This window comes from Tetrao urogallus, assembly GCF_951394365.1.
Source record: "Tetrao urogallus genome assembly, chromosome: 1".
Lineage (NCBI taxonomy): Eukaryota > Metazoa > Chordata > Aves > Galliformes > Phasianidae > Tetrao > Tetrao urogallus.
In genome coordinates, this window is record NC_136813.1 from 139,847,256 (window position 1) to 139,873,757 (window position 26,502).

Genomic DNA, 26,502 nt, shown 5'->3' on the forward strand with positions numbered 1-26,502 from the left:
CCCTTCCTGGTGAGCAGCTAAGGGCTGGAGCTCGCATATCCCACCATGTATGATTCGATCCCTTGGTGTGTTCTTCTGCAGAACAAGGCAGTTCTTATCCTGGAGCATTTCTGCTCATAAACAAGTTGTTCTGCAGGGCTTGCCAGCTGCCCCCGTGGTCAAGGCCTCTGAAAGCAGCCATGTCTTTTTTCACACCCCCCTGCCAGGAGTTACCTGGGTCTAAAGTTCAGAGGCCAGGCCTCAGGACCAGTGCGGACTTTGGTGCATGAGGAAGCTCTCTCCTGATAAGGAAGGATATGAATTTAAAACACCACAGTTATTCCTTTTTTTTTTTTCTCTGCACAAATGGCAGCGAGGCCTGATAGATAATGTAGTCTGCTTCAGAAATGGATTCAGGTAAATGCTAAAAAGTTGTTTTCTCTGCTGATTTAACAGTCTCCTGAGCAAATCTGGCAGCTTGACGCTGGTGAGAGAGATCTTACTGCCTGCTCTTCCTCTGCACTAGTTAGTGTGGATATGCCATCTCCTCTGTACCAGCTGTGCTACTGGTGGCATACCTCCTGTGAGCAGAGGGAAGGGTCAGCCCAGTCAAAAGCCATCCATGTGTTCTTTTCTCCTGGGTCAGGGCACTGGTGCTAAGTACGCACACAGGGTATTTCGTCAGGAGGAACTAAAATCAGCCTGGTGGAAGAGCCTTACCCCTTGTGACAGTTTGTTGGCTCTGTTCAACCCACATGAAGGAGTGCTTGGCAGTAGCAGGGAGGTGGCGTGTGATAGTCGCCGCCTAGATTGGGGCTATCAAAAGAAGGAAGTGCAGGTTTGGAGCCTGGCTGGATCTTCCTGCAGCAGCTAAAGTGAATGTTGATGCTTACCAGCAAAGAGAGATGTCCTGAGTGTTGCATCTCTGAGGACTGCTCGGAGCAGCTCACTGATCCAGGTGAGCAGCCTTAGTCTGAGAGACGGTACATGCAAACTGATTCCAGGAAAGTATCGATTCGCCAGCAGGGGGTTATGGTAATTGCCATTAATGGATGGAATCTTATGGAGAGCAAGCACATGATACAAAAGCATTTTTTGCTTTGTCATTCTGGCTATGGCAGATTGCCCAGACTAGACAGGGAGAGGCCCCTGGCCTAACAACCTGCAGCCAGAAGGCTTTCAAGATCCTGCCAGAGGTTATGGGTTTGGGTATTGCTAAAGCTGTGAACCTTTAGCAGAGATCTACCTGAAGATAGTGTTGCTTATATAAATGCCTTTGTTGTCTAACTACTTGATTTTTATCTGATTTAAGATGTAGTTTTACATGAACATTCCTGAGACTGTTTAAACTTGTTGTAAGAATAAAATATAAGACTTCAGTTGCTTTAGGAAGCCACAGGACTGCAGCTTTGATAATGTATCAGGCAGAAAGCCCTCCTTTGTGCAGGCTGTGACCGCTGTTCAAACCCATGCTCTTGTTTTTCCCAAGTATGTGTGTATACACACGTGAGCTCCCAGATTCTTTCTTCAGGCTAAAATAGGCCAAGAGTTATCCATCACTAATATTACTATTAACTATTGCATAACAACTGCTCTTTGTGGATTTCTGACTCCTTTGCCAACATCAGCTGGAGGACTTTTATCTCCAAGTTGCAGAGGACAACTGAGACAACAGTACTGTTCAGTTTTCAGGGACAGCGTTTGTGTGTATGTGTGTTTGGATGAATGCTTTGCAGATCTGTGGGCTCCCTGCCCAAAGGATGCATGCACTTTCAGGATGGCTGTCTGTCCAGGTATGCACACGTGTCAGTTTGCTAATTAATGATGATTGCGCCGTGCAAAGTATGTGTGTGGTCAAGCACAAACAAGCGTGTTCTGACCCATTTCTTGGAACTTAGGCTTAGCGTAACCCAGGGGCACGTGGAGAAAAGCAGAGCTGATAGTGGCTTCCAATCATCCATCAGATTTCTTTTTTTGTGTCAAATCAAATGTCTTTTTTTTTTTTTTTTTTTTTTTTTTTTTTTTCCTTGCTTCTAACACATTTTACCCTTACCTGGTCATAAATCAGATGTGACCAGTGAGCAGGCACAGGTCTGTTCTGTTCCAGACTCTTGAAAACACTTATTTAGAAGATTTCAAGGTAGAAATAATCTGGAGGAAGGAGCAGGGGGCTGCCTGGAAAATATATATATATAATATATATTAAATTGAAGTTCCCAGAGGAACTAATTGAAAAAGCAGAATCAAAACATTCAATTCCTTTGTATAGTGTATTAGATTGGGCAAAATAAATAAAATAAAAGGAAAAAAAAAAGGGGGAGAGGTGGGGAAACAGTGGAACAGCAGCGTTAAAAAGTCACTTTCTGTGTGACAAAAGTAGAATCACCACTTTCCTTATAGGCTGAAGTTTCAAGCTTAACCAGCACAGGTCTTATTTCCTTGTTTTGTTTCAAGTGTATTCCTGGATTGGCAGAATGTCCTGGAATCCCAGCCAGCTCTCGTATGGGATTTTTGTTAAAGACGAAAATATAGCAAGTCATCCTAACGTTGCAAATGACTCATCGGTTGCCTTAGGGACCACTCCCCTGAGACGGCGGCTGCTGCTGAGGAAGTGATGAAGCCACAAAGGCCACTCCCCCGGCCAATTTCACTGCTCAGCCTACATAAGGGACGTCCCTCCAGAAGCGACTTTGTTTTATCCTTTATTTCACGGAGAGCGCGCAGAAACGGCAAGGAGTGCAGTGCGAATTAACCACAGCCAGTTTTCTTTGTGGGAGAGAAGCAAATAGAAGGTCATGAGACAATTTTAAAGGTAGGGGGATTTGCACTTTAAACTCTATCATTTAGTTTTGAGATTAAAACAAAAAGTCTACACTGATTTTTTTTTTTAATTTTAATTTTTATTTTTTAATAGTTCTTGGGAGATGAAAGCAGGAGATCTGTTCTCAGCATGAGATCCCATTTCTGATTGCAGTAAGTTCCCTCTTTAAATGAGAGCTTGTCAGTCTAGTTTTTTTGGAGCCGGCTTCTGGGAGATAGTGTCAGAGGGGAGCATGTAATCTATGAAGTGTGAGCTAAACTTCTAGCATGTTTTCATGAAGAATGAGTATGAAGAACTGGTGAAAAACTAACCAAACGATAAGGAACCACTGATGGAATAAAGTCTGAAGCTTCTTAATGCACATGTGAAAATACAAAGCGTTTGTCTTTAAAGGAAGAAAAATAATGTAGTTAATGATCTAAGCAAACTCCATGAGTAGATATTGTGGTTTCATTATACTCTGTGTTTGTACGCATCATAAAGATGCAGTTCTTGATACTTGAGTCTTCTGACTGTGTGGGAGTTAAGTTTGAGACTGTCCTTAAGTGTCACTGAGCAGGCAAGGTGTACTTTTGGAAAAGTACAATGTGTTTTATTACTTTCACGGCCCTAAATATTAATAAAATGAAACTGCGTGTTGTTATACAGTCTATGCTCTTTTTTCAGTCTTTTTCTGATTGCAGTAGGAAAAACAGCTGATAGCTGTGTGAGAATAAAAGAACTGATTGCAGACTAGATTCAGTGGTGGGGTTATATTGGGGTGGCAGAGTGGGAAGAGAAGAGGAAGGAAGCCACGGTATTTTTGGATGTCTTCACCACAGCAGATGTTTTCTAGGTTTTGTTTCTACTGTTAACATGCTACCTAGGGTTATGAAAGACAAATATAAATGTAACTTTCTACAGGCAGAAGTACAGTCTGAACTTCTGCTGGCATTTCACTTCTAGCTGGGGGAAGTGATAGGGTTGGTTTTGTTTTTGTTTTTTGTTTTTCTTACTGATATGGATACACTGGCACTTATACTGAAAGGGGCTAATTTTACTCCAGAGGAAGGCAGCTGTAGAATAAATTGAGCACAAAGAGCTGCTTTATGCAAAACGAAGTTAAGATGAAAAGAGAGGGAAAACTTTTATGTTCGCTTGTATTGTATTAACCATGACTATTCTGGCAGTATTGACCGAGTAGGCAGATAGAAACGCTTTACTAATAGCAAACAGAAATATTAAGTGTCCAAGTGTGGGCTTGTTCATTCACTTTTTTAGTCATAAAAGTTTTCTCATGATGTTAATTGAAATTCACTGATTTACATCAGTTGAGGAATCTGATGTTTGCTCACTCCAAATCTTGTCTGCAGTTCGAGAAGCACTGAGAAACAGCCAGCAACTTCAAAGACCTGAAGGTTTGAAGTTGTGATTGAGAAGAGCTCACAAATTGAGTTCAAAGAATTGTTTTACATAGAGTGTATGAAGATTAATGTGATATTCTTTGTGGCATACAGCTCTCAAAATGCTTTTTAGGACTTGGGTGGTTGCTTTTCTCTGGTATTAGTGTGTATCTGTCCCAAAAAAAAATGAACCTCTTCAGTGATCACACTTGGTCTGTTTAACTTCAAAGTTAGCTATAAAGTTAAGCCAAAGAGCCATGTTACCAAAATGTAGTTTTCAGAAGTTGTTTTCTTCATTCAATTCTTTCTGTTCATTGGATTGGTAAGGATGATAACTGCAGTTTGTTACTGTGTTGCATATGGTTGTTCTATTTTCCTACTCATATATGTAGCAGAAGGGGGAAAACCCACTAATTAGAAAAGTCCAGGGCAGATGAAAAGAATGAAGTTAATGAGATGCCTGTGTCAGCAGGTATGTACCTCATCCTGGAGTCTGCAGTTTGAGGAGGCACTGTAGTTGTGGTGATGTGGGAAAGTAAGCTCTGTAAGGAAACGTGGGTCGCCAAAGAACAAAGAAGTTCATAGCTCAGCTGTACTGAGATATCCAAGGGTGGGTTAAGAATAAGATAATTGACAAGATTTTAAAAAGCTAATTAAAAGCAGAACTGAGAAAATCCAAGCGCACTTACATTTCCTTATCACGATATTTGCTGCTGAAAATACTTGTTTTTGAACACCATAAATAATTTTTTGGTGTTCCCTAATCCTTTTTATTTTCACTGTTCAGACCCATAAAGAAGACAAGCCTCAGGAACTGCTGGAAATGAATGGGAATACAGCAGAGTCCCATTCCTACGACTATGACCTCATTGTCATCGGTGGAGGCTCAGGCGGTCTGGCTGCTGCCAAGGTATGAGAGAGAAAATGTAGATTTATGCTTTCCTTGTGAGTGGGTGACATCTTCAGTAACTTGGTTCTGGATATGTCTTAACACTGTAAGGCCATAACATTTCTGCCTGTTCAGCTGGACTTCTGTTGAATTTAGTTCTAGGTTAAAGGTGCTCTTATCTTACCCATATTCGTACGTATTATGCATGCCATACAGTGAACTACTGTAGTCAAGAAAGCTAATGGCATATTAGGGTGCATCAAGAAGTATTACCAGCATATTGAGGGAGGTGGTCCTCTTCCTCTATTCTGCCCTGCTGAGGCCAGAATATTGAGAATTGTGTGTCCAGTTCTGGGCTCTTCAAATCAAAAATGACAGGGATCTTCTAGAAAGTGTCAAGTGGATGGCTATAGAGGTGAGCAGGGGTTTGGAGCATCTTCCATAGAAGGAAACTGCAACTCTTCAGTCTTGAGAAGACTGAGAGGGGATCTCATTGCTGTTTATCTAAAGCATGGGAGTCAAGTCAAGGGATGGGCTGCTCTTGGTGGCATGCAGCAATAGAACAAGGACAAAAACTGGAAGATAGGAATCCCATACAAATAAAAGGATGAACTGTACTGTGAGAGTGATGAAGCACTGGAACAGGCTGCCCAGAAGGGTTGTGGTGTCTCCTTTGCAGACACCTTTCTGGGCACTTTCCTGTGTGACCTACTTTAAGGAACCTGCTTTAGCAGGGCCTTGAGTTCAACAATTTCAAGAGTTTCCTTCCAATCCATACAGTTCTGTAATTTTTGTAATATAGTCTGCTTTTCCATATATTTTAAGCAGAAAAATACGAACACATCACGGTATAGCATTGAATACAGTGCAGCTTGTTCCTTGCATCCCCATTAATGAGAGAGAATGATTTTAGAAAATAGGAGGTGGATAACTTTACAATGAGAAAGCACACAGCTGAGTGGTGGGTTGTAACGTGCAGTGTGTGTCCATAATTTATTTTGGTAGTTTGCTACTCCCTCATCAGTAGGATTGCTGTTGTCATGGCTGAGGATGAAAGATAAGTTCTGTGAAAATTCTGAGAACCTGGAAAGAAAAGTAGAAAGTAGTTTTTAGGGGACAGGAATGTTCAAGACAAAATAGTAAGAAGAGTAAAGGAGAACTTGGAGTAATACAAAACAGACTTGGAATAATGAAATGCCATCTGTTGAAATTTCCATAAGGAAGCTGCTTTGTTTTGCTGTATGCATATTCTAGCTTGCGAAGCTGTATGATGTTTATTGCATCATATCTCAGCTCTGGGGCTGAAAATGTGTGTCTAGAAAAATGAATGGCCTTGTTCCTTCAACTCAAGGGAGTAGGGAAAAGGTAGGAAGATGGGCTTAGATGAGGGAAAAAACAACAGGCCATAAGCTAAGAAAAAACTAATTTTCTAAAAATGATAGTGGAATGTGAGATAATACAATGTAATACAATATAATTGGAATTGAAGCTAATAAATAAATGAGTGAGTGTCTGAAAACCAAAGGTCTTACTCTAATGCTGCAGACGAGATGGCCAGGGAGCACACAGGGCCAAAGTGGGCAAAAGAGGAACAATCTTGTGACTCCCAGTCAATTTCTTCTTTTCCTCTGAATGGGAAACTGAGTAATGTGGTCTTCTGGAAGCTGTAGTTTACTCTTCTCTTCTGAGAACCACGTACCCGGAACTATCAACAATCCACAGAACCGCAGCATTAACTCTTCAACTCCCAGTTTGCTACATGATGTTATGATGTAGAACATGGCTAACAGACCACAAACTATGACAGAATGTCTTCCTTTTTTTGTCCAAATGGTGCTCAATATTTGGTATTTTGGAGGCTTGTCTCCACGGTGAGTGTAAATGCTGCCAGTCTGAGCGAGCAGACCCAGACCAAAACTGCCACCGTTGGTAGTGATCTGTTGTTGTGTCATGGAATCACAGAATGGCCCAGGTTGGAAGGGACCTAAAGGATAATGAATCTCCAACCCCCCTGCCACAGGCAGGTCCACCAACCTCCACATTTAATACTGGACCAGGTTGCCCAAGGCCCCATCTAATCTGGCCGTGAAGGTCATGCAGCACTAAATCTACTAAGGCCAGAAAACCTACAGGGCAGGTTTTATTACTGTGGGCATATCACTGTGCAGAATTAGTTATATCTGCTTGTGACCTCTGCTCAGATGGCAATACGGACCTGTTAACATACAGCTGAGCTTGGGAATCTGTGCATTCTGGTTAATCAGCTGACACTAGTAATGTTCTTTCAAACTGTGTATAAGAGCTGTCATTAGAAGGAAGCAGTAATAATACATCTCAGTTCTTAAGTGCTTTTCAGAGGAACTTTCTCAAAGTGTTGCTAGTGTGTAGAAACTAGCCTTGACCTTTAATAGGAAGCAAAAATCCAGTACATTAATATTTTCCTAAGTCATCTAAACCTATGTTCTTTGAAATATGTTTTGTATTTTGCATGGAATAAGATGCATTTAAAATTTTAATTTTGATTGTCAACTGTTTGGATTAACAAGTATTACCAGTAGCATAATGCTGAAGGCTGTCCAGACTCCTCCTTAACCAAACCCAAAGCCCTAGAGTAATACTCTGTGCCTACAGCTGCTGTTATGAGTCTGAGAGTTCATCATGTGATGCAGCGCTGTTGTGGTTACTCAACATATCAAAGCTGTTTTGCTGCATCTCGTGGGGGAATCTGTTGTGTCTCAGCTCCGTAGCATTTAGTTAAGTGTTCTTCTCTGCCTCCAGTCATTTCCAGTGATTTTTGCCTTCCCCTTAGAAAACACAGAGGGAATAACGTAGTCAGTACGGAAATTCCAGTTTTCAGTATCGTGTACACACGTTGCCTGTTGACTTGCTAATTAAATTTCTCAGGGGAATTATCATAAATCAAATCATTGCTTTTCTAGAATGGATGACACTTGCACATCCTGACAGTCAAGTCAATTTACCACATGTTGTCTAGTCTGAAGATTGTACTCAAAATTGAGTCCTCCTTTCTACCACAAAGAAAAAGACTGGACAAGCGGTAATGCTTGGCCACATGACTGCTTGTGTCATTGTGTGATGTGGTTTCAAATAAATATTTGAGGAACATCTATGAAGGGAAGACGGGATTAATGAACAATTTGTTAAATATATTAAAAGTAAATGTCACATTGGGCAACATTATAAACAAAATGACAGGATGAAGGAGGGAAGGAGGGGTTTGACTCCCAGAGATTTCTATCAGCTGGTGCCGTGCTCTTGTTTAGCAGGGCAAATGGCTGTTTTTTCCCTTCATCTTTTTTTTTTTTTTTTCTACTGACTGCACAGACTAATTCTGAAGATTAATGACTGCCTGGCCATTCCTTGCAAATCATTCATTACTGCTTAATTAAAAGTCACAAAGCTCTTTAGCAATGGTGTTATCATCTACTCTAAATTTAACTTCTAATATTTAGATATGTGTCTTATTTAACTTGTTTTGCAGGAGGCTGCCAAGTATGGAAAGAAAGTGATGGTCCTAGATTTTGTAACACCTACGCCTCTGGGAAATTCATGGGGTAAATGTTTATTCATTGTAAACTTTTTACAGTTTACTAAGAGACTGACTGTCCTTTGAGGTCAACCATACCAATGTGTGAAAAACACATTCTGTTTCTTTCTCTCAGGTCTTGGAGGAACATGTGTAAATGTGGGCTGTATACCAAAAAAATTGATGCATCAGGCAGCTCTACTGGGACAAGCCTTGCAAGATTCACACAAATTTGGATGGGAGTTTACAGAAGAAGGTACAGAAGGAAAAATTTTTTTTTTTTTTTTTTTTAATTTTATTTTAGTTTTATCATTTGTGCTTGTTGCACTTAAGCACATGCTACCTTTAATGATGTGAGGCAACTTCACAGAGTCTACGTGTAAACTTAAGTCTCTTCATAGCTTCTTGCTTTGCAGCATTTGATCTGGTTTTAATATCTTCCCATCATGTCAGTGTTTGAGAAGAGTGCTGTGTGCATAAAAGCAGTAAGATACTACTCCATTTCTGAATGTAACACAGCGTCTAAGAGATTACCCCAGATTGTTCTTCATTATAAACAGAAACTTGCTAATAATTGCACACAAGATTTTCTCCATTTCTACAACGTCAGAAACTGAATTTTACTTTGTATTAGCTCTAATATACATGATTGTAAGATTGGGATTTAATTAGGGTTCATTTGTTGAACAGTGTACCTGCTTAGTATGTGTCATTGGGAAACTATTGATAAAGTGTGAAGTCCAGATGTTCTGTATTTCAAAGGCTGCAACTGCACTAATATGAGGGGGAAAATATCTCAGGTGGTTGGCATAAAGAACACTCAGGTTTGTTTCTTTTAAAGATATCTGCTTCATGGTGATTTCTTGTGTTGTCTGTGCTAATATAGTTCTTTTGAATTTCATTTGAGTGACCCTGAAGTAAAATAGGAATAAGACAAAGGTGACTAGGTTGTGAAAAATAGTCTGTCTAGGAATATAGGGCTGGCTACAAAAAAGAAGGGTTCACAGTCTGAAAGAGGAACATCTGTTTTGTTTCCAACAGTCAAACACAACTGGATGACTATGACAGAATCTGTTCAGAATTACATTGGCTCACTGAACTGGGGCTATCGGGTAGCTCTGAGAGAGAAGAAAGTCACGTATGAGAATGCATATGGAGAATTTGTTGGGCCACACACAGTGAAGGTACTGCATAGCCATGGTTGCTGGGTCTTGTAGTGCTTTCAAGAATAATTTTTTCCCCTGGTAGGACTGTAAAATACTCAGTTTGGACAATTGCTTTGTTCTCAGGCAACAAATAAAAGAGGAGTTGAAAAACTGTACACAGCTGAGAAATTTCTCATTGCCACTGGTGAAAGGCCACGCTACCTGGGTATCCCTGGAGACAAGGAATACTGCATTAGCAGGTAAAAACAGTGAAGAATATGAAGATACTCACTGTGTGTAAATACTAAACTTCTAAGGGACAGTAGTGAAGCATAAGCAGGGCTGCTTGCTTGGTGTTGTTTTTCCAATGTAACTTTTTTAGAGGAAAGTAAGCAAGAAAATAGCTATAAACAGATGTTAAGGTAGTGAGAATGTTAGTGTCTGGTGGGCACTGCTGAATTGTGGGTGGTTGGCTAGAATTGTTCTGTTTCCAGCTCATAATAGCAGTAACTGAAAATACCATAAATGTCTGTCACAAAATGAATTTATCAGCTGTGCCCCCGTTACAGTTACATGTTCTTTTTCCTAATTCCTTAAGGTTTTTCAGTTCATGTACAGACATTTGTTCACAATAAAGAGCACAGCCTGTTTGGAGGAGAACCCCCTGCATATCAAGAAAAGAGGGAGTTCTGAGGCAGCTGATAGCTGAAGCTCAGATTGGATACTAGGAAGTATTTCTTCTCAAAGAGAGTGGTGCTGCAGTGGTACAGGCTGCCCAGGGAGGTGGTGGAGTCACTGTCACTGGAGGCATTTCAGAGCTGTGTGGATGTGGCACTGAGGGATGTGGTCATTGGGCATGGTAGAGTTGAGTTGGCTGTTGGACTGTATGATCTTAGAGGTCTTTTCCATCCCTAATGGTTCTATGATTCTATGATGTTGTGAAGCTGGTTGAAATGTATCTGTCATCGTGCATTTTGGAAGTGTTGAAGCTTGACCCAATTTTTCCCTAGCTACCTAGTGAAGCAAATTTAACCGTTGCTAGAACCTCAAATGTCTGAAGTGCTAAAGCCAAACAATTTTAGCACAGTTTACACACACAGACACACAAGAAAGATAGTTGGGAGGAGAAGTTACATACAGATGAAGTGTGTTTTCATACAGACTAATTTCTAAAAATTTCTCATTGTAGAAACACAGGTTGGAGTTCCAGGCTCCCACGCCTTTAGCAATGAAATAAATGACTGGTAATTTTGTCAAACCAAAATATCATGTTGCCTGTTTCCCTTCTACAAAGTAGTAGTGAAATTAAAGGTAATAGATTATGAAGCCTATGACGTAGTGCTTTAAATTAATAACATTTTGAGGGTCATAACATCAGAGACTATCAAACTGAAGCTATCTGTGCAATCTTAACTGGGTTCTTCAGGGGTTGTAAACTGTGATGTAGCCTTTTTCATTATACAGTCAAATTTATTCTCTTATAGCATTTGCAGAGATCACCTTGTTTAGCCTTTGCAGTTGTTGGCTGAAAGAGAGACACTTTTTAAGATGTAAATCTTTGGAGAATTTCATTACCAAACTCTGCCTGAGTCCCTGCTGAGCAAGCATGACACCTCCCTGAGTCTCTGCTTCCCTGGGCAGCCCTGGTTTTGTAGTCTAACTCCAAAGTGTAACAGAAGTGACATGTGTTGATGAAGTTGAAGCAAATGGAAAACAGGCAAAGAAATGTTTTCCATAACTTTGTACTTGTATCTCTATTTCTGTGGTTTGCATTAATTCATTTTATTGTCTATATGTATTAGTCACTGTGTATGATGCATTAGCAAAAGGAGAAAACTTCAAAGAAGTTAAGATATGTGTGTCTATGTGGTGAACCCCTTCCTCTTCTATTTAGCTACCAGGAAGTAAATTTTGCAGCAAAATACGTGATTCAGTAAAAATATCCATTTTGTAAGAAACTGTAATAAGTTTCTGCTTTAAAAAAGAAATAACAACAACACAGGATTTTTGTGATGATTCGGAGTATTTCATGCTGTTCTTTTGTGTGTTTCTAATTAGAGCTTTTTAATTTGCCATGTACTGATTATATATTCTAACCGAATTTCCAAAAATAATTTTTGTTATTGTCAGGCAATAGACAAATGTGAAATGTATTCTCCTGTTTTTTTCTAATAATTAGCTGTTGTTATTTCTCCCCTTTTACAGTGATGATCTTTTCTCGCTGCCTTATTGTCCAGGGAAAACCCTGGTCGTTGGAGCTTCCTATGTTGCCTTGGAATGTGCAGGATTTCTTGTAGGTCTTGGATTAGATGTCACTGTAATGGTGAGATCCATTCTTCTAAGAGGATTTGACCAGGATATGGCAAACAAAATTGGTGAATATATGGAAGAGCATGGAATCAAATTTATTAGAGAATTTGTTCCAATCAAGGTAAGCTCAAAGTAGAATAAGACTACAGTTGATTGCATTATACCTATCACAGTGTTTTAAGTTACACATATTTTGTATAAATAAAGAACTTGAATTTGCAACGTAGGATCAACCTACAATGTAGGATCAATACCACAGGTTATTTTTTAATTGTTTGAAATAGATTGATTTCATGAATCTTATGTAATTTTAAAAGTACTGTTTGGCCTTAGTATTGGAATTGTCTGAGATTCCAGAATTTGTTGTTTTTATGAGAATTAGATGGGTTAGTATATGTTACGTTAACAATGTTATGTCTGCTCCTCTTGATCCTGCAAATGCTACATATGCTTAAATTCCAGCAGCTCTCCTGAAGTCTGTGAGACTTCTTGCAGGCTGGTACATAAGAAGATACATGTTCCTTGTAAGATCATGGCTACTGCATCACAAATAATTCTACTTTTTCATTGTCAGTTCTCAAATTCTCAGCCAACAAATACTGCTTACAATGCTCAGGATCAGTGGGCTGTACAGAAAGGTCTGAAATACCCATCTCTATCCTTTATGTGGCAGAGGCCTTAGATACGTGCCTAATTTTCTTTGAATTCCATAGGGATACTCATGCAATTAGTTAGGTGTGTGTATATATAAGCAAATTCAAGTTGTAAAGTAGATTAGTTAAGCTCTGGAGCTTTTCTGATGTTTAGTGGCCTTATCACAGGCTTCAGAGGGTCCTAACTGTATTTTTCTTAATGCTTTTTCATGATGATTAGTGTTTAATTATTATGAATTAGGCAGTAATGTATTAAGCAGTTTGCTGCTTGGTGTTAAGCTAGCGTGTCACTGAGTTTAATGCTTTAGGAATGAAAGCATGAAGTAGAGTGAAGACTGGTTTTGTTGTTTGTTTTTTAGTCCACACTTATCAAGAGTAGTTTAGGAAGTGCTCTTGCCAGTTTCCTCTCTATAGATCTGACCCATAGAGGGTCAAGGACGATTAGCTAGTTTTTAATTTTTTCAGATTTAGCTTTTTGTAAAGTTTTTGGGGGGAAAGGGAAGGAAGAAGTTGGCGTTACAAGCAGAAGGGTCATTTCAGGTAAATTACAATGGTCTCCTCCAGCCAGATGCGCTCTATAGAATCCATTAGTCTAGTCATAAAACAGTCTTGTTATATGCTGTTCCTTTACTACATGTCTTTGATTTCTGTGTGAATAAAATATGTGGCCCCGTTTCTAGCTAAGAATAACCTTAAACTTAAATTGCCAAATATCTTTTTATCAGGTCATCTCATTTCTTTCAAACATTGTTTTTGAACTTGTGCATGTTGTGCTTATTAAGATGTCTTCAGTGGGACATTCGAGGACAGAAAATTATTATTAATGATGCTACCTTTGAATAGGAACAGTTCAATAGAGAGATCCTTTAAAGTTGATGGGATGGCACAGAAGGCTTGAGGGTTTTTTTAAATAAAATAAAAAAAAAAAAGGATGGGGGGGGGAATTGTAATCAGAAATTTTGCTTTTTCTGTCTCCGAATATTTAATATAAAATTGGAACGAGGGCAGTTGTTCAGAAGTACTCTTTTTTTGCCCTTTGGTGCAAACACTGAACTTTTCTCAGAATGGTCATTACGTGTTTTATACTTATACATCCAATCTACAGCAAGCCATAGAGAGCAACTGAGAACCTTGCTGTTCCTGAAAAGGTAAACGAAGGGCTGTAGTTGAAGATGTATGGTTCCTTCCTCATAGTTCAGTGAACACTAAGTAGGGCAAAAGAGAACCCACATATGTAGTTCCAAATTTCATTCACTGTTTGATTGATTATTTACTTTGGAAGAAAGAGCCAGTGGCATCAGTCTTTTTTTTTTTTTTTTTTTAGTATGTAGGAGTTGCATATGTATAAACAGAAACATGTCCTTATTATGTTCATTAAAATAGTAAATCCACAGAGATGAAACAAAATGTTTAAATACATAAGTAACAATCATAAATCTAGAGAATGATGAAAATATCTTTAGAACATATGTTTGAACTTTAGGTCATGGTTAAACCTCACTTTCAATCATAAGATATTGAAGACAAATATACATTTATTTACATATTTTGATTTGAAGCTAATCCTTGTATTTTTTATTTTATTTTCTCCCCGAATGTTATAGGTTGAACAGATTGAAGAAGGAACTCCTGGAAGACTGAAAGTTACAGCCAAGTCCACAAAGGATGACCAAGTAATTGAAGAGGAATACAATACTGTGAGTCCTGTCTAAATATGTAAAGAACTTGGAATAATTTTTATTTAATGTTAAGATTTCTGAGATCTTTATGTCTGTATGTTAGTTTTATTGAAAAGTAATTTTAATTATTACAATATGCTAGTTGCATACAGTCAGCATCTAGTTAATGTGAGAAAAGTCTAAGAATCCAGGAGCATGAGTGCCTTCTGAATCACTTGTGTGCTTTTGAAACCTGTTTTTTAGCTCAGGGTTTGGAAGAGCTTGATAGTGTGGAAACAGATGAAGGATTTTTTTTCCCAGGGAAATATTTGTCATAAACTGTAGGTAATGATTTTCAGTCGCTGTCACAGCAGCTGAAGCATGCTCTTTTGGAGTTAACATAAAGCAGTTGTCCTTACAAGAGCTAAACAAACCGGTGTCATGTCTTCTGAAGATCTGTTGTTGATGCAGCATCTTCAGAAAAACAACTAATGCCCCATGGCAAGTCAGGCAAGGAATTTTAATACACACTTAAAGCAGCAAAATTATGGTGCAGACGTATTCAAGTTTGATGGAATGTTTCCATGACCTCTCTCTCACGCCACTCATTTTCTTAGGCCTTGATGCTAAAAGCCAAAAACAAACAAACAAAAAGAATTGTAGACTTGTGAATCTTGTGAGAACACACGGACTGTATAAAAATCAGGATTTGTCAACTTGGGATTTTAGACTGCAAATACGCTGTGCCAGTGACATCATCTGCTTATATACTGCATCAGTTCATTCCATAACAAGGATATGCGTCAGTGTCTCTGAGTGCTGATATTATGAGAAAGCTAAACAATAACAACAGTATTGGGTCATAGATGTTTTATTATTTTTCCTGTTCTGTGGTACTGAAAGTTGTTTTGTTTTTGTTTTTTTACTTTGCAAAGCAGTGTCCTCTTTTCTTCCGATTTCTTATTGCTGCTATATCTTTCACTGACATGCTGTCACTCGTTCTAGAAGCTATGAGTTGTGGGTGATCTGAAGACCTTCAGCTCTGAACGTTTGCCCAGTTTGGTCATTTAAAAGAGTTGTAGCAGATCTTGGACTCCTACATCACAGTTCTGTTGTCATTGTGTAGTTACCTGGCCAGCTGTCCAAGACTGCAAAGCATGCAACATTTTTCTGTGCAATAGTAAACACTAGAATTTGTTTTGCTTGTTAAGGTAGCCAAGTTTGTTGGTCTTCACAAGAACTCAGAACGGTCTGTCTAGCATTCTGAACAAATGTTCAGACAGATAATATTCAACAGGTAGTATTCTTTGGCACAGACTTGGTTGAGAACCTGTGTAAGTGAATTATACATATTGCTAAAAACAACAATGGCTTTACTGTCTTCCTATTTGCCTAAGCATTTGAACTTCCTTCTTAAAGAACCCTTTCTTTGAAGAGCATTTTGATGTCACTTGCTCTAGTAGAAATATGAAGTGACAATTCTGTATGAAAATGCAAGGAAATCAAATAACACATTTGTTTAGAATGCTCTTTGTGCATTTCTCCAAACTCCAAGGTATTTGGCTGTATTTAATCCCAAAGCTGAAATGTGATGTCAATAGGTTGCAGTGATGGAATGGCCTGTCCTGAGCTCAGTGAATGTATGATGAGTAACAAATGTATTCATATTCATGTTACTGAGCCTTAGCTGCTGATCTTTAATATATAATGGAAATAATAGATAGCAACAAGCAGAAGTTTTAGGAAATCAGTAATATTAGTGTGCATTTCTGTTTTGCAGGTGTTGCTGGCAATTGGAAGAGATGCATGTACAAGAAAAATTGGTTTGGACAAAGTTGGAGTGAAAATCAATGAAAAGTAAGGAGAAATGTCTCCATCACAGACTGCTGAACTTGAGTTATTGACTAGTGCGGTGACAGCAGCGTATCCACTTTCAAATGCTTTGAGGAAAAAATTGTTTCCTGTTTGCGTGCATTTGCATAGGAGACAGTGTGGCAGATATCTGCATTTTCTATGTAGTACTAAGTGTTTTCTTTTTTTGACTGAAATGTCAGTTCCTAAATGTTGAGTTCAGAGGTGTCTGTTGCATTCTGTCTGTGTTCACAAGCCAGTCTCTCAGCTTCTTCCAGTGACTGGGCCTTCCAGGATCTGCCATTTGTTTACTATATGTTTATTTTCTTAATATAAGGCCAAAGAAGCACTCTTAAACTCTCAACAAGAGTTAGTGATGTGTTTTAGCATTTGGAGAAGTTTATTCCCTGACTTACAGCAGCTGCCAACTCCTGCAGAGAATTTCAGGTTTAATGTAGTGAGGCTGATGCACTCGGGAGTGGAGCTGTGGGTAGCATTTTCGCTGTTGGTAACTTCAAAACATCTTCTAGATGTGAAGGACCTAGGCTGTGTTCCCTTTTAATTAAAAGATGCAGGACCACAAACTTGACTTGGTTATCTGTGGGAGAGTAGTGCAGAGGGCAGCTTATGTATGAATGCACTGACTGATGTTGCTGAAGAGGTGTTAATTGCTCTAAAGTGAAAATTTTGGTCTACTAAAATTTGCCAGACCCATGCTGTCTTGGAGAGCAGTACACAACTTTATTAGACACTCAGACATTTATTCCTAAGAGTGATGGAGTAACAAAGAGTCTTTTTCTAAATGAAGTTGTTTTTAATATAAAAATCACAACCGGTCCTTCAATCAATTGTGTGACTGTTTCTGTGCCTGATTGGTTTACCTACTGGATGTGTTTCCTGCAGTGATTACTACACTATCTCATTAATGGAGTAGGAAACATTAATAATTTAATACTTCCATTAGCCCAGTACATTTAATGCTAAAAAGCTTGCTGGCTGTCCCTTATGTAGGGTGTACAACAACTTGACTTGTCTCTGCAAAGAATTCTGAAGTTTAAGTGTCTAGAAAATAATTCATCCACTGACCTGGAATTTCAGAGGTGGAGAAATTCCTTTGCCCTGTAGCTTGAGTGGGAAATTTTCTTCCTGTCATTCTTCAAGGTTGCCAGCATGCAGTTCAGCTGATAGTGGTGTGTGTGTGTTGAGGAAAGCAGTTATGTCTCACTGAAGAACTGATTCATAAGGTGAATCACAAGTTCCTGGGCTACCTCCTTATCCGGTGTGTACATTTCTGTAATTTTGATGGAGACCAAAATTTGCAGTTTACCTTCTTGCCCACGATTATAGGATTGTGAATATGACTTCTTTCCCTCATATTTCAAATATGTGCTTCTTTTTTAAAGCTAGAGGGCTCCGCTCTTGCAATATTATTTACTACTAGAGTCTTCACAGCAGAATACTTACATCTTTTGTTCTTGTTAATGCAAACTGTAGAACAGGAAAAATACCTGTCGATGACATGGAGCAAACAAACGTGCCATATATTTATGCTATTGGAGATATACTGCAGGACAGGCTGGAACTCACACCAGTGGCAATCCAGGCAGGAAGACTGTTAGTTCGAAGGCTCTACGCTGGGTCGACCATCAAGGTAAGTAACCAACTGCTACAACACTTTGTCATTGCTCTACTTCTAAGCAGATGTGATGCTCTGAATTTTCAGTGTTATTTGCTCTAGTATTTTTTTCCTTTTGTTTTCTATGTCATACATAGTTCTGCTACAAATTGAGTACGAACATAAAGATCAAACCTGCCAATAAGTCAATGCGTGAAGCTGAGTCTATGAAAAAAGTGTTTACATCTCGTGTTAGTGCAGTAGTATATTTCCATCAAGTTATGCTAGTCCAAATAGTAGTAACATGAGTACTTATTTACACCTTATATTTAATGTGTGAATAGGAGGAAAGGAGAATGCCTTTTAAGAAATGTTATTGAAGCTCCATTTACGTGGATGTTTGTGTCTCCCTCATAACCATAGGTCATAAATGTAAAGATTTTTCTCTTGTACAGTTTGCAGTAGTTATATCAGGTTCTGTTATCAGCCAGATTTAGAGCTTGAATGAGTTGTTTATTTAAGGTTGACAGGTATCAGAGTAGCAGAATCCTGAATCATTGTGGCTGATGTTATTACATCAGTCAGGCAATGTTTAAGAAAACTGTAGCTGGAGCCAGAATTTTCTCTTACTGCAATATTACACATACGTCTTAATTTACATTTTATGCCAGATAAAGATTTTCACGCCCTGTGAGATAGTTGTGCTACTAAAGAAGGCATCATCACTTTGAATTAATCCAGTAAATGAATAACTACTTAGGTGGAATCCTGGGTTAGAAGAAACTGTTAACGTATCTAGTTCCAGCCTCCAGCTATAGGCACGGACACCTCCCTCTAGGCCAAGTTGCTTAAAGCACCACGCAGCCTGGCCTTGAATGCTTCCAGCGAGAGGGCATCCACAGCCTCACTGGGCAACCTGTTCCAGTGTCTCACCACCCTCCCAACAAAGAATTTCTTACAGATATCTAGATTTCATCTACCCTCTTGCAGTTTAAAGCCATTTCCCCTTGTCCTGTTGCTGCATGCCCTTATAAAAAGTCCCTCCCCAGCTTTCCTGTAGGCCCTCTTCAGGTACTGGATAGCCACTATACGGTCCCTCCCTGAGCCTTCTCTTCCATAGGCTGAAGAGCCCCCGCTCTGTCAGCCTGTTCCTTTTGGGGAGGTGCTCCAGCACCCTGATCATCTTCATGGCCCTCCTCTGGACCTGCTCCAACAGGTCAAAGCCCTTGTGTTGGGGGCTCCAGAACTGGACTCCAGGTGGGGTCTCACAAGAGCAGAATAGCTATGCAGAATTCCCTTCCTTGACCTACTTACTGGTCATGCTTCTCTTGATGCAACCCGGGGTACAGTTGGCCTTCTGGGCTGCAGGTGCACATTGCCAGCTCATGTTGAGTCTTTCATCAACTGGCATTCCCAAATCCTTCTCCTCAGGGCTGTTTTCAAGCCATTCTCCACCCAACCTGTATTTGTGCTTAGGATTGCCCGGCCCAGGTGCAGGAACTTGCACCTGGATAGCTGGAGCTTTTTGTACCCTCTATATGGTATCGCTTGGGAGGCTTTATCAGTATGTGTAGGTACTTGATGGTAGAGAGACTTGTAGATGGAGCCAGACTCCTTTCAGTGGTATAAAGTGCAAGGACAAGAGGCAATAGGAACAAACTGAAACACAGGAAAATTCCACTTATGCATAAGAAAAAACTTTTTTTGCTGTGGGGGTCGTCAGATCTAAGGAGTTTGCCTAGTGAGGCTGTGGAGTCTGGATACTTAGAGATATTCCAAAGCAAGTAGACACAGCAAGCTGTAGCTGGTTGTGCTCTGAGCAGGGATTTGGACTAGATCATTTCTGGAGGACCCTTCTAAGCTCAGCCGCTCTGTGTGTGATTCTGTGTAAATGGTAGAATTTGCAATATAAATTTGCAGTGATGCACCTAAAAATGCATACATAGGTAGATGTCAATACAAATACAGCATCTTCCTTAACATGTTAAGTTGGGAGAACCATTCTGAACAGAGAACACTCTAAAGCTCCCATGAAGTCAGGGAGATTTGACTCATGGTATGTGTTGAGGCAAAGCTTTAGTTCTTGCTGTCCATTCAAATGGTTGTAGTTCATGTCTTTGATTCTTTGACATCTAGGTTGTGACTGAAGAAGAAGATGATAGTTATTGGATGGTGAACGTGTTTGTATCATCATTTGTTAAAAACAGAGTGTTTTGTGGGAGCAGCTGAACAGTTTGCTTTTTATTTCCAGTGTCACCTGTGATCTGATATGCTTTAAAGCAGGACACTTAATGTTCTCTTACTTCTTAATCTATGCATATCAATGTCAGTATGGCTTTAAACAGATTTCCTGTTCATGGTCTGGTTAGCACTTCTAAGTAGAGGACAACACAGACTTCTGAGTGGGGGACAGCATGATTTAAAACAATAATTAAAAACAACTTTCAGGGTAGAATAATAATCCAAGTTTTCTTCCTGTCTTTCAAACTGCTGAATTTTTACCCAAAATGCTGTTTTTATTACTAACATTGTATGTTTTTTATTTTATTCTGAATACCACACAGTGTGACTATGTGAATGTTCCCACCACAGTGTTCACTCCTTTAGAGTATGGAGCATGTGGATATTCTGAAGAGAATGCAATACAGAAGTTTGGGGAAGAAAACATTGAGGTAAATGCCTTAGTTTCATTTGGATTCTAAGTTCCCAATTTGTAATTTGAAATAATGTTAAGAGTTGATTCAAACAGCGTTCTGTGTTCTGATGTAAGGGCAGAAGGAGGTATACTTCTGTCTTTCTTAGCAGTTCCCGAGGATGTTATAGAAAGTTCCCAGTTCAGATAGTTCTGGTTCCAAATATGCTCTGTCTTTGGCACATAGAGCTCATAGCTGGCATATTTGTCTTCAAAGGAAAAAAAAAAATTCTGCAAGTGCTTCAGGGTGAATCAAAGGTTAGTATGAAGTTAGAGCCAAAGAAGAGACTTTCTTGGTTTTGACTTTATGTTCCCAGTGTTGTGACGTCACTGTCCCTGGTTGACTATCTAAGCAGGTATTTTACTCACTTGAGTAATCCCTTTTCATTCACTGGCATTGCTGTTGAATGAAATTAGAAACTAGTGCATCAAGCTGTTCTTACAATATGCCAAAGAGACCACGTTGCAAAAACCTTAAGAAAAGGGAGTCAGACAATAATCTGAACTTCGTTTATGCCCTGTGAAGATCACTTGAGGAGCATTATTTGGGGAAATAAGCATATGAGTGGAGTTCAACTTAAAGTTCAAGTTAAAACAGGATTTTGGGGTAGAACTGTCTCAAAACACTCTTGTTATTTTGTGAGATGTATCCTATCCAGGTGGATGAGTAGCCTAATAAGGCAATAAATCATCTGTCCAGTGATACTGGATGGGGGGTACTGGGGAAGGACTCTCACCCTGAGTTCATGTTTTCCAAATTCTGTGTACATGGCTGACTGCTAATGAGGAGCTGCTAGGAAATGGTTCATCCACACATTGCATCTCAGTTGTTGAAAGTTTTTATATGAATGATTTCCAAAAGTGCTTTGCCCTCCAAAGTCTGCTGCAATGGCAGTCAGTAGTAAGGTGCTCCCTTTGGTGGCAGACAGTGTAAATTTAAAGTAAACTGGCAGCTTTTGGAAGATCATGCTCTCTGCTGTGTAATTAGGGAACTTCTTTTTAATCTTTGTTGTGTTTCCAGGTGTACCACAGTCATTTCTGGCCACTGGAATGGACTGTACCATCCAGAGACAACAACAAATGCTATGCAAAGATCATTTGCAATATTCGAGATAATGTAAGTGTATCTTTCCTTCCAAGGAAAGCAGAAATTGTTTGTTCATCATGGGGACTGTTAATACCACAGCTGTAAACTCGTAATATTATTGTATTAGAAGTCGTATCAGTGGCATCTTATTCTCCCTTCCCCAGACTGGGATTTCCTTTTATGGGAGATTCTTCTCTCTGAAATTGAGGTCACTCAGAATGCATCACATCTTGTGAACTCTGCAAATCCACATGTGTCTATAGAACACTTGAGATGCTTCCATTTCAAGAATTATTGCATTTGCCTACACAAATATCATTTAAAGTGCTATGCCAGGATTAATGTAGGACGAAAGTAAAACTTTCTGGTTAAGAAAACATTCAGCACCTGCTAAAACATAAACCAAATTCTGATTGCAATAATAAGCTAATATTATAAATATATTAGCCCTAATAAAGTTTTGGATCTATTTTACCTGTTTTCTTTTATCAGCACATACAAACTGATCTTTCTGGAGTTTTCCTAAGCATTATGTCATAATTTTGTAAAGTCTGCAAACCTGTCTGGTTTTGCTCATCTCCTTTTACTGGAGGAGTTTGTACTGGGGTGGATGCTATTTTAATACCCATGCGTATGTTCCTACTCCAAGTTACTTAAGAAAATAGGAAGACTTAATGGTGATTTAAAGTGTTTCATTAATTGTTTCTGTTTCTTGTTCTGAAAAACGGAAATTCCATCAGGAGATGGAGTTGAAAGTTATCCTGGATGAAAATTTTGTTCAGGAAATATTTGAATTTATGGTGCAAACTAGTTATCTCCACTTAATTTTTGTGGTTTTATTTTTACATACATACATACATACATATATATATATATATGTATATATGCATACATGTATGTGTATATATAGTTATTTTTTTTTTAAAGGGAAGAATGAGGATAATTCAAATTTTGTTATTCCCTAGTTATAGCTCTTATTGTTTGTATGAACCTTGTTTGATACTCTGTCCTCAGGCTTACTGAAAGTCAAAAAAAAAAAAAATCTTTTGTTGTTCTTCTGAGTATCCACACTCCCTCATATATGATTCTTAGCAGGAGGAGCAGATAACTTCAGTTCCCAGCTGGGCTAGGTCAGTGCTCAATAAAATCCAATTAATGCCCTGAAATCACCAAAGTTCACAGCAGTTAGCTTTTGCTGGGGGAAACTTTCTTTAAGAAAAGCAAGTCAAGTCAGCACAGCTTGTTCCTTTGAATGTTCAGTAAGAATATGTGCACAGTTTGGCATATTTTACAGTTGAAGGGGAAGCAGATTCTTGATGTAGTCTTATTCTTTTCAGAGAGTAGACAACATTTTTCCCACTGTCCCTTCTGTTGTCTTCTGTTGAAGATAATGGTTAGGGTAGCTCATGTTTGTGTGGCTTTGTTGATTTGTGGTATCTTTTGTAAACTGATGAAATTAAGTACTCTGAGTAAGAAAACTCAGCAGAAATTCAGAAAAAGGAGATAACTCTGCTTGCATTTGATGGTCTTTGTTATTTAGGAGAGAGTAATTGGTTTCCATGTCCTCGGTCCAAATGCTGGAGAAGTCACGCAAGGCTTTGCAGCAGCTATGAAATGTGGATTGACCAAAGAACAGTTGGACAGCACCATAGGAATTCATCCAGTCTGTGCAGAGGTTTGTATATGAAGGCACCTTTGTATCCTGGTTTTGGTAACGTTCTGGAATAAGGTGTTAGAAACCTGAATAACAGAATTTAACTCAAGAAGTCAGAATTTAAGGAAGGTAGAAGGGAGGATAGGACAGGAAACGATCTGTTTCTAACATTTATAAATATCACATTTAGGTTTAATGTGTCCTTTTTTTTTCTTCTCTGTTTATGAAATATTTATCGTCTCCCCTAACCCAGTGCTCCCTCTGCTGGGGAGTAATGAATCTTCGTCCCACTCATCCGTTTTTGAAGGCTTCAAATCCTGTTTCCACTGAGATGGTTGTCAGAGTTAATTTTTCTGGATATGCATACTGAAACTAGGCTCACAAACTGCTATTGTGGAATGGGGGAAACAGCTGCATGGCAGTTTTTCTGTTCAATTCTGTTCTTTTGAAGACCTCTGCTTTGCCCTGTGGCACTTCATTTTTGAAGTGAAGTACCCACTTCTTGTGTTTGGCTGTTTCTCTTCAATGAATAACTGAATTTTCTCTGTTGGGTGGGGCACAGATCCTCACACATGTAAATCAGTGATACTGCACTGATTTTAGTAGTTTTAGGACCTCTTATTTTAGCTGACAATCTCAGGTAACTGCGTGCGACCTTTGTAGGTCATTGTACAGAATTTGGTTTTACCTGCATGTTTTAGCTACAGAGTGTAAGAGGTATATTGAGGTACAGATCTGTAGAAAAGAAGTCCAATTCTCTTGTTTTGTGATATAAGCAATACAATATGAGCACCTTTAATTCTGACTGCAAGCAATCTGAATCATCTCCAAAGCATCTGCAGTACAGATTCTTTTTTTCCCCCTGTGATATCATCTATTGGTGTTCTTGGAAGCCCTTGAAGAGAGGCATTGCGTTCTTATCAGGGGCCTTGTAGAGGGGGAACTTTGAGTGAGGCATTCAAACCTGTGAACTCGAGTAGGATATTAGCATATGCAGTGTGAAGAGAAGATTATAGTCATAATTTATTCTGGACATCTGAGCTGCTAAAACTGAAACTGAATAGAATGATGATTAGGTATAATTTAGGGAGGTAATTTCGGATAATCATATTTGTTTGAGTGGGGAAGGAAGAAATTGGCTTAGGAGAAATACACTATTTAAAAGCTCCAGGGAACAGTGATCATTTTTAGTGCCCATCTTCAGAAGGCTTTTTTATGCCTGTTACTTAATTTAATCTCTGATGCAGTAAACAAAAATCGAAGTGCAAGATGGTACTCTTTGATTAAGAAAAACATGCTTTAAGTTTGTTGGGAATTTGTCAGAACTGTGCATATCTGGCTAAAGGGGGTAATGGATAACAGCATTCTGTTTATCATACATCTATAAAAAGGCTAAAGAAAGTGAAGTCTGATCTGAGCAGTAAAGGCACAGTGTTGCAGGATCAAATGCTGACATCTTTGCTGGCATTAGTACTGTCTGCTCAAAGAGCCTCATGTGAAATACAGTATTACTCAGCTTGAAAAAGGCTATTAGACTGAGGATTCCATTTCTCACTGTTTACAAATTAGAACCAGATTTCACTTCCCTTATTTGAGCAGCATTTTGTTCAGTAGAAAGCCCAATTCTGAATAAAATTTCTTGTAAGGCAAAGTACAAATAACTGCAAACACAGATTGGTAAGTCCTCAGCCTTACAGAGTTACCTCTCACCTTGCACTGTACTGCACAGCTTGAAATACAGGCATGTACTGAGCATCTGTGATGAAGAAAGTGTCTTCTGAAAACAGGGACAATTCTGTGAGTTTGCTAATGACTGTTTTCCAGTTATGGGATCTACAGAGTTGTCTTCACTTGCATAAATGGTATGTTCTGTCAAAAACTTACATTTCCAATGATTACTGAATGACTCTCAGCTGGCTTACTGGAGCTGGGGAGCTGAGGGTCCCTGCAGCCACTGGAGCTGGCTAGCAGACACAGAGCTTGCAGCTGAGCCAGAAACAAAATAGATCAGTTTGCACTCTGTTTTTTGTCTTTCAAGTCAAGTAACAACAAATGAAGGTACCCACACATTGTCAATCTGTGGATCAGAACTAAGAGTTAGAAACTCCATCTCAAGCCATGCACCATGGTTTAAATCTGTTTCTGTTCTTTCGCCATATACATTAGACATGCATTTATTTTCCTGATTTATGCATAATGTTCTTATGCTTGTAGAAAGCGGAGGTATATCATTCATTAATGTTTTCTGATGGGCTCTGGCAGACTTAATGCACCAGAGCTTCTACTTGCAAGACTGTAGAGCTTTCTGATACCTGTTATCTTCAGATACTTCAGTGTTATTTGCATAAAAGAAATATGTATATTCTTTATTCTGTGCTAAGTTTATTCTTCCAGAGAGATGGCTTCAATGATAGCTTGTTATTGCAACTTTGAATCATTGAGATGGAAGTGGATCTTGTTTCCCTTTTTTCCTTTCTCTAACGCATCTACGCAAAACAATGCAATTGTTTGCACAGTAAAGTTCTAATCTTAAACAGTTTTGTAGAATGTTTCCTTTTCAATTTTGACGCCATTTAGTTTTTGCAATAATTACTTTTGAACATGTTGTTTTCTTTAATGTGACTTGAAAGCACTAAATATTTTGCTTTATCAAACTAGATTTACAAGGTGTTTCTTAGCTATGGTCCAGGGAGTACAAAACACAAACATAATGCCTACATCAGCAATCAGCTCCACATTTCCGTAATATCTGGAAAGATACAGAGGCAGAACTTACACTCTCTTCAAATGCTATAGCCTTAGGTTAGCTTTGATTTGCCAACAAAGAAGTCAGCTTTGGGAAATAAAGACACTTAGTAGGTGTACAAACTGGAGAGTATTATTGCTGAGCCCTTTTCTACTGTGAAACTTCGCAGCAGGAAGACAAGGGGCTGTAAAGCAATGAGACTTGCTTCACTGGCATAAGGCAAATGTGGAGAACAAAGGGTATTTGTATGTGTGTGCTGTTTAGTAGCAAGGATTTTAGATGCACGTCTTTCATTGTTATTTTATTACAAGAAATGGCTGTGGTTTTAAACATTATGCCTATGTTAATCTTCTAGAAGAGAAGATTCATTCTAGCCATACTAAATGTTGTCTTTTTTTCTTTCTATCAAGGTATTTACCACTCTGGCCATCACCAAGCGTTCTGGTGAAAGTACGCTTCAGTCTGGTTGCTGA

At 39.0% G+C, this 26,502-nt stretch overlaps 1 protein-coding gene across 2 annotated transcripts; it reads left to right on the forward strand.

Moving 5' to 3' along the window:
- Positions 1 to 5,005: 5,005 nt before the first annotated feature.
- On the forward strand, positions 5,006 to 26,502 carry TXNRD1 (thioredoxin reductase 1; the record flags this gene model as incomplete). 2 transcript variants are annotated; one of them, XM_079543529.1, is made up of 13 exons in its annotated part: positions 5,006 to 5,092; positions 8,574 to 8,646; positions 8,755 to 8,874; positions 9,660 to 9,802; positions 9,908 to 10,023; positions 11,969 to 12,194; positions 14,331 to 14,423; positions 16,165 to 16,241; positions 17,730 to 17,886; positions 20,415 to 20,522; positions 21,564 to 21,659; positions 23,170 to 23,304; positions 26,440 to 26,502. In XM_079543529.1, the coding sequence occupies 13 exons, from the start codon at positions 5,006 to 5,008 to the stop codon at positions 26,500 to 26,502; spliced, it is 1,494 nt and encodes a 497-aa protein (XP_079399655.1). The 2 variants fall into 2 exon arrangements, with proteins under 2 accessions (XP_079399655.1, XP_079399656.1); XM_079543530.1 differs by having other exon boundaries at positions 23,173 to 23,304.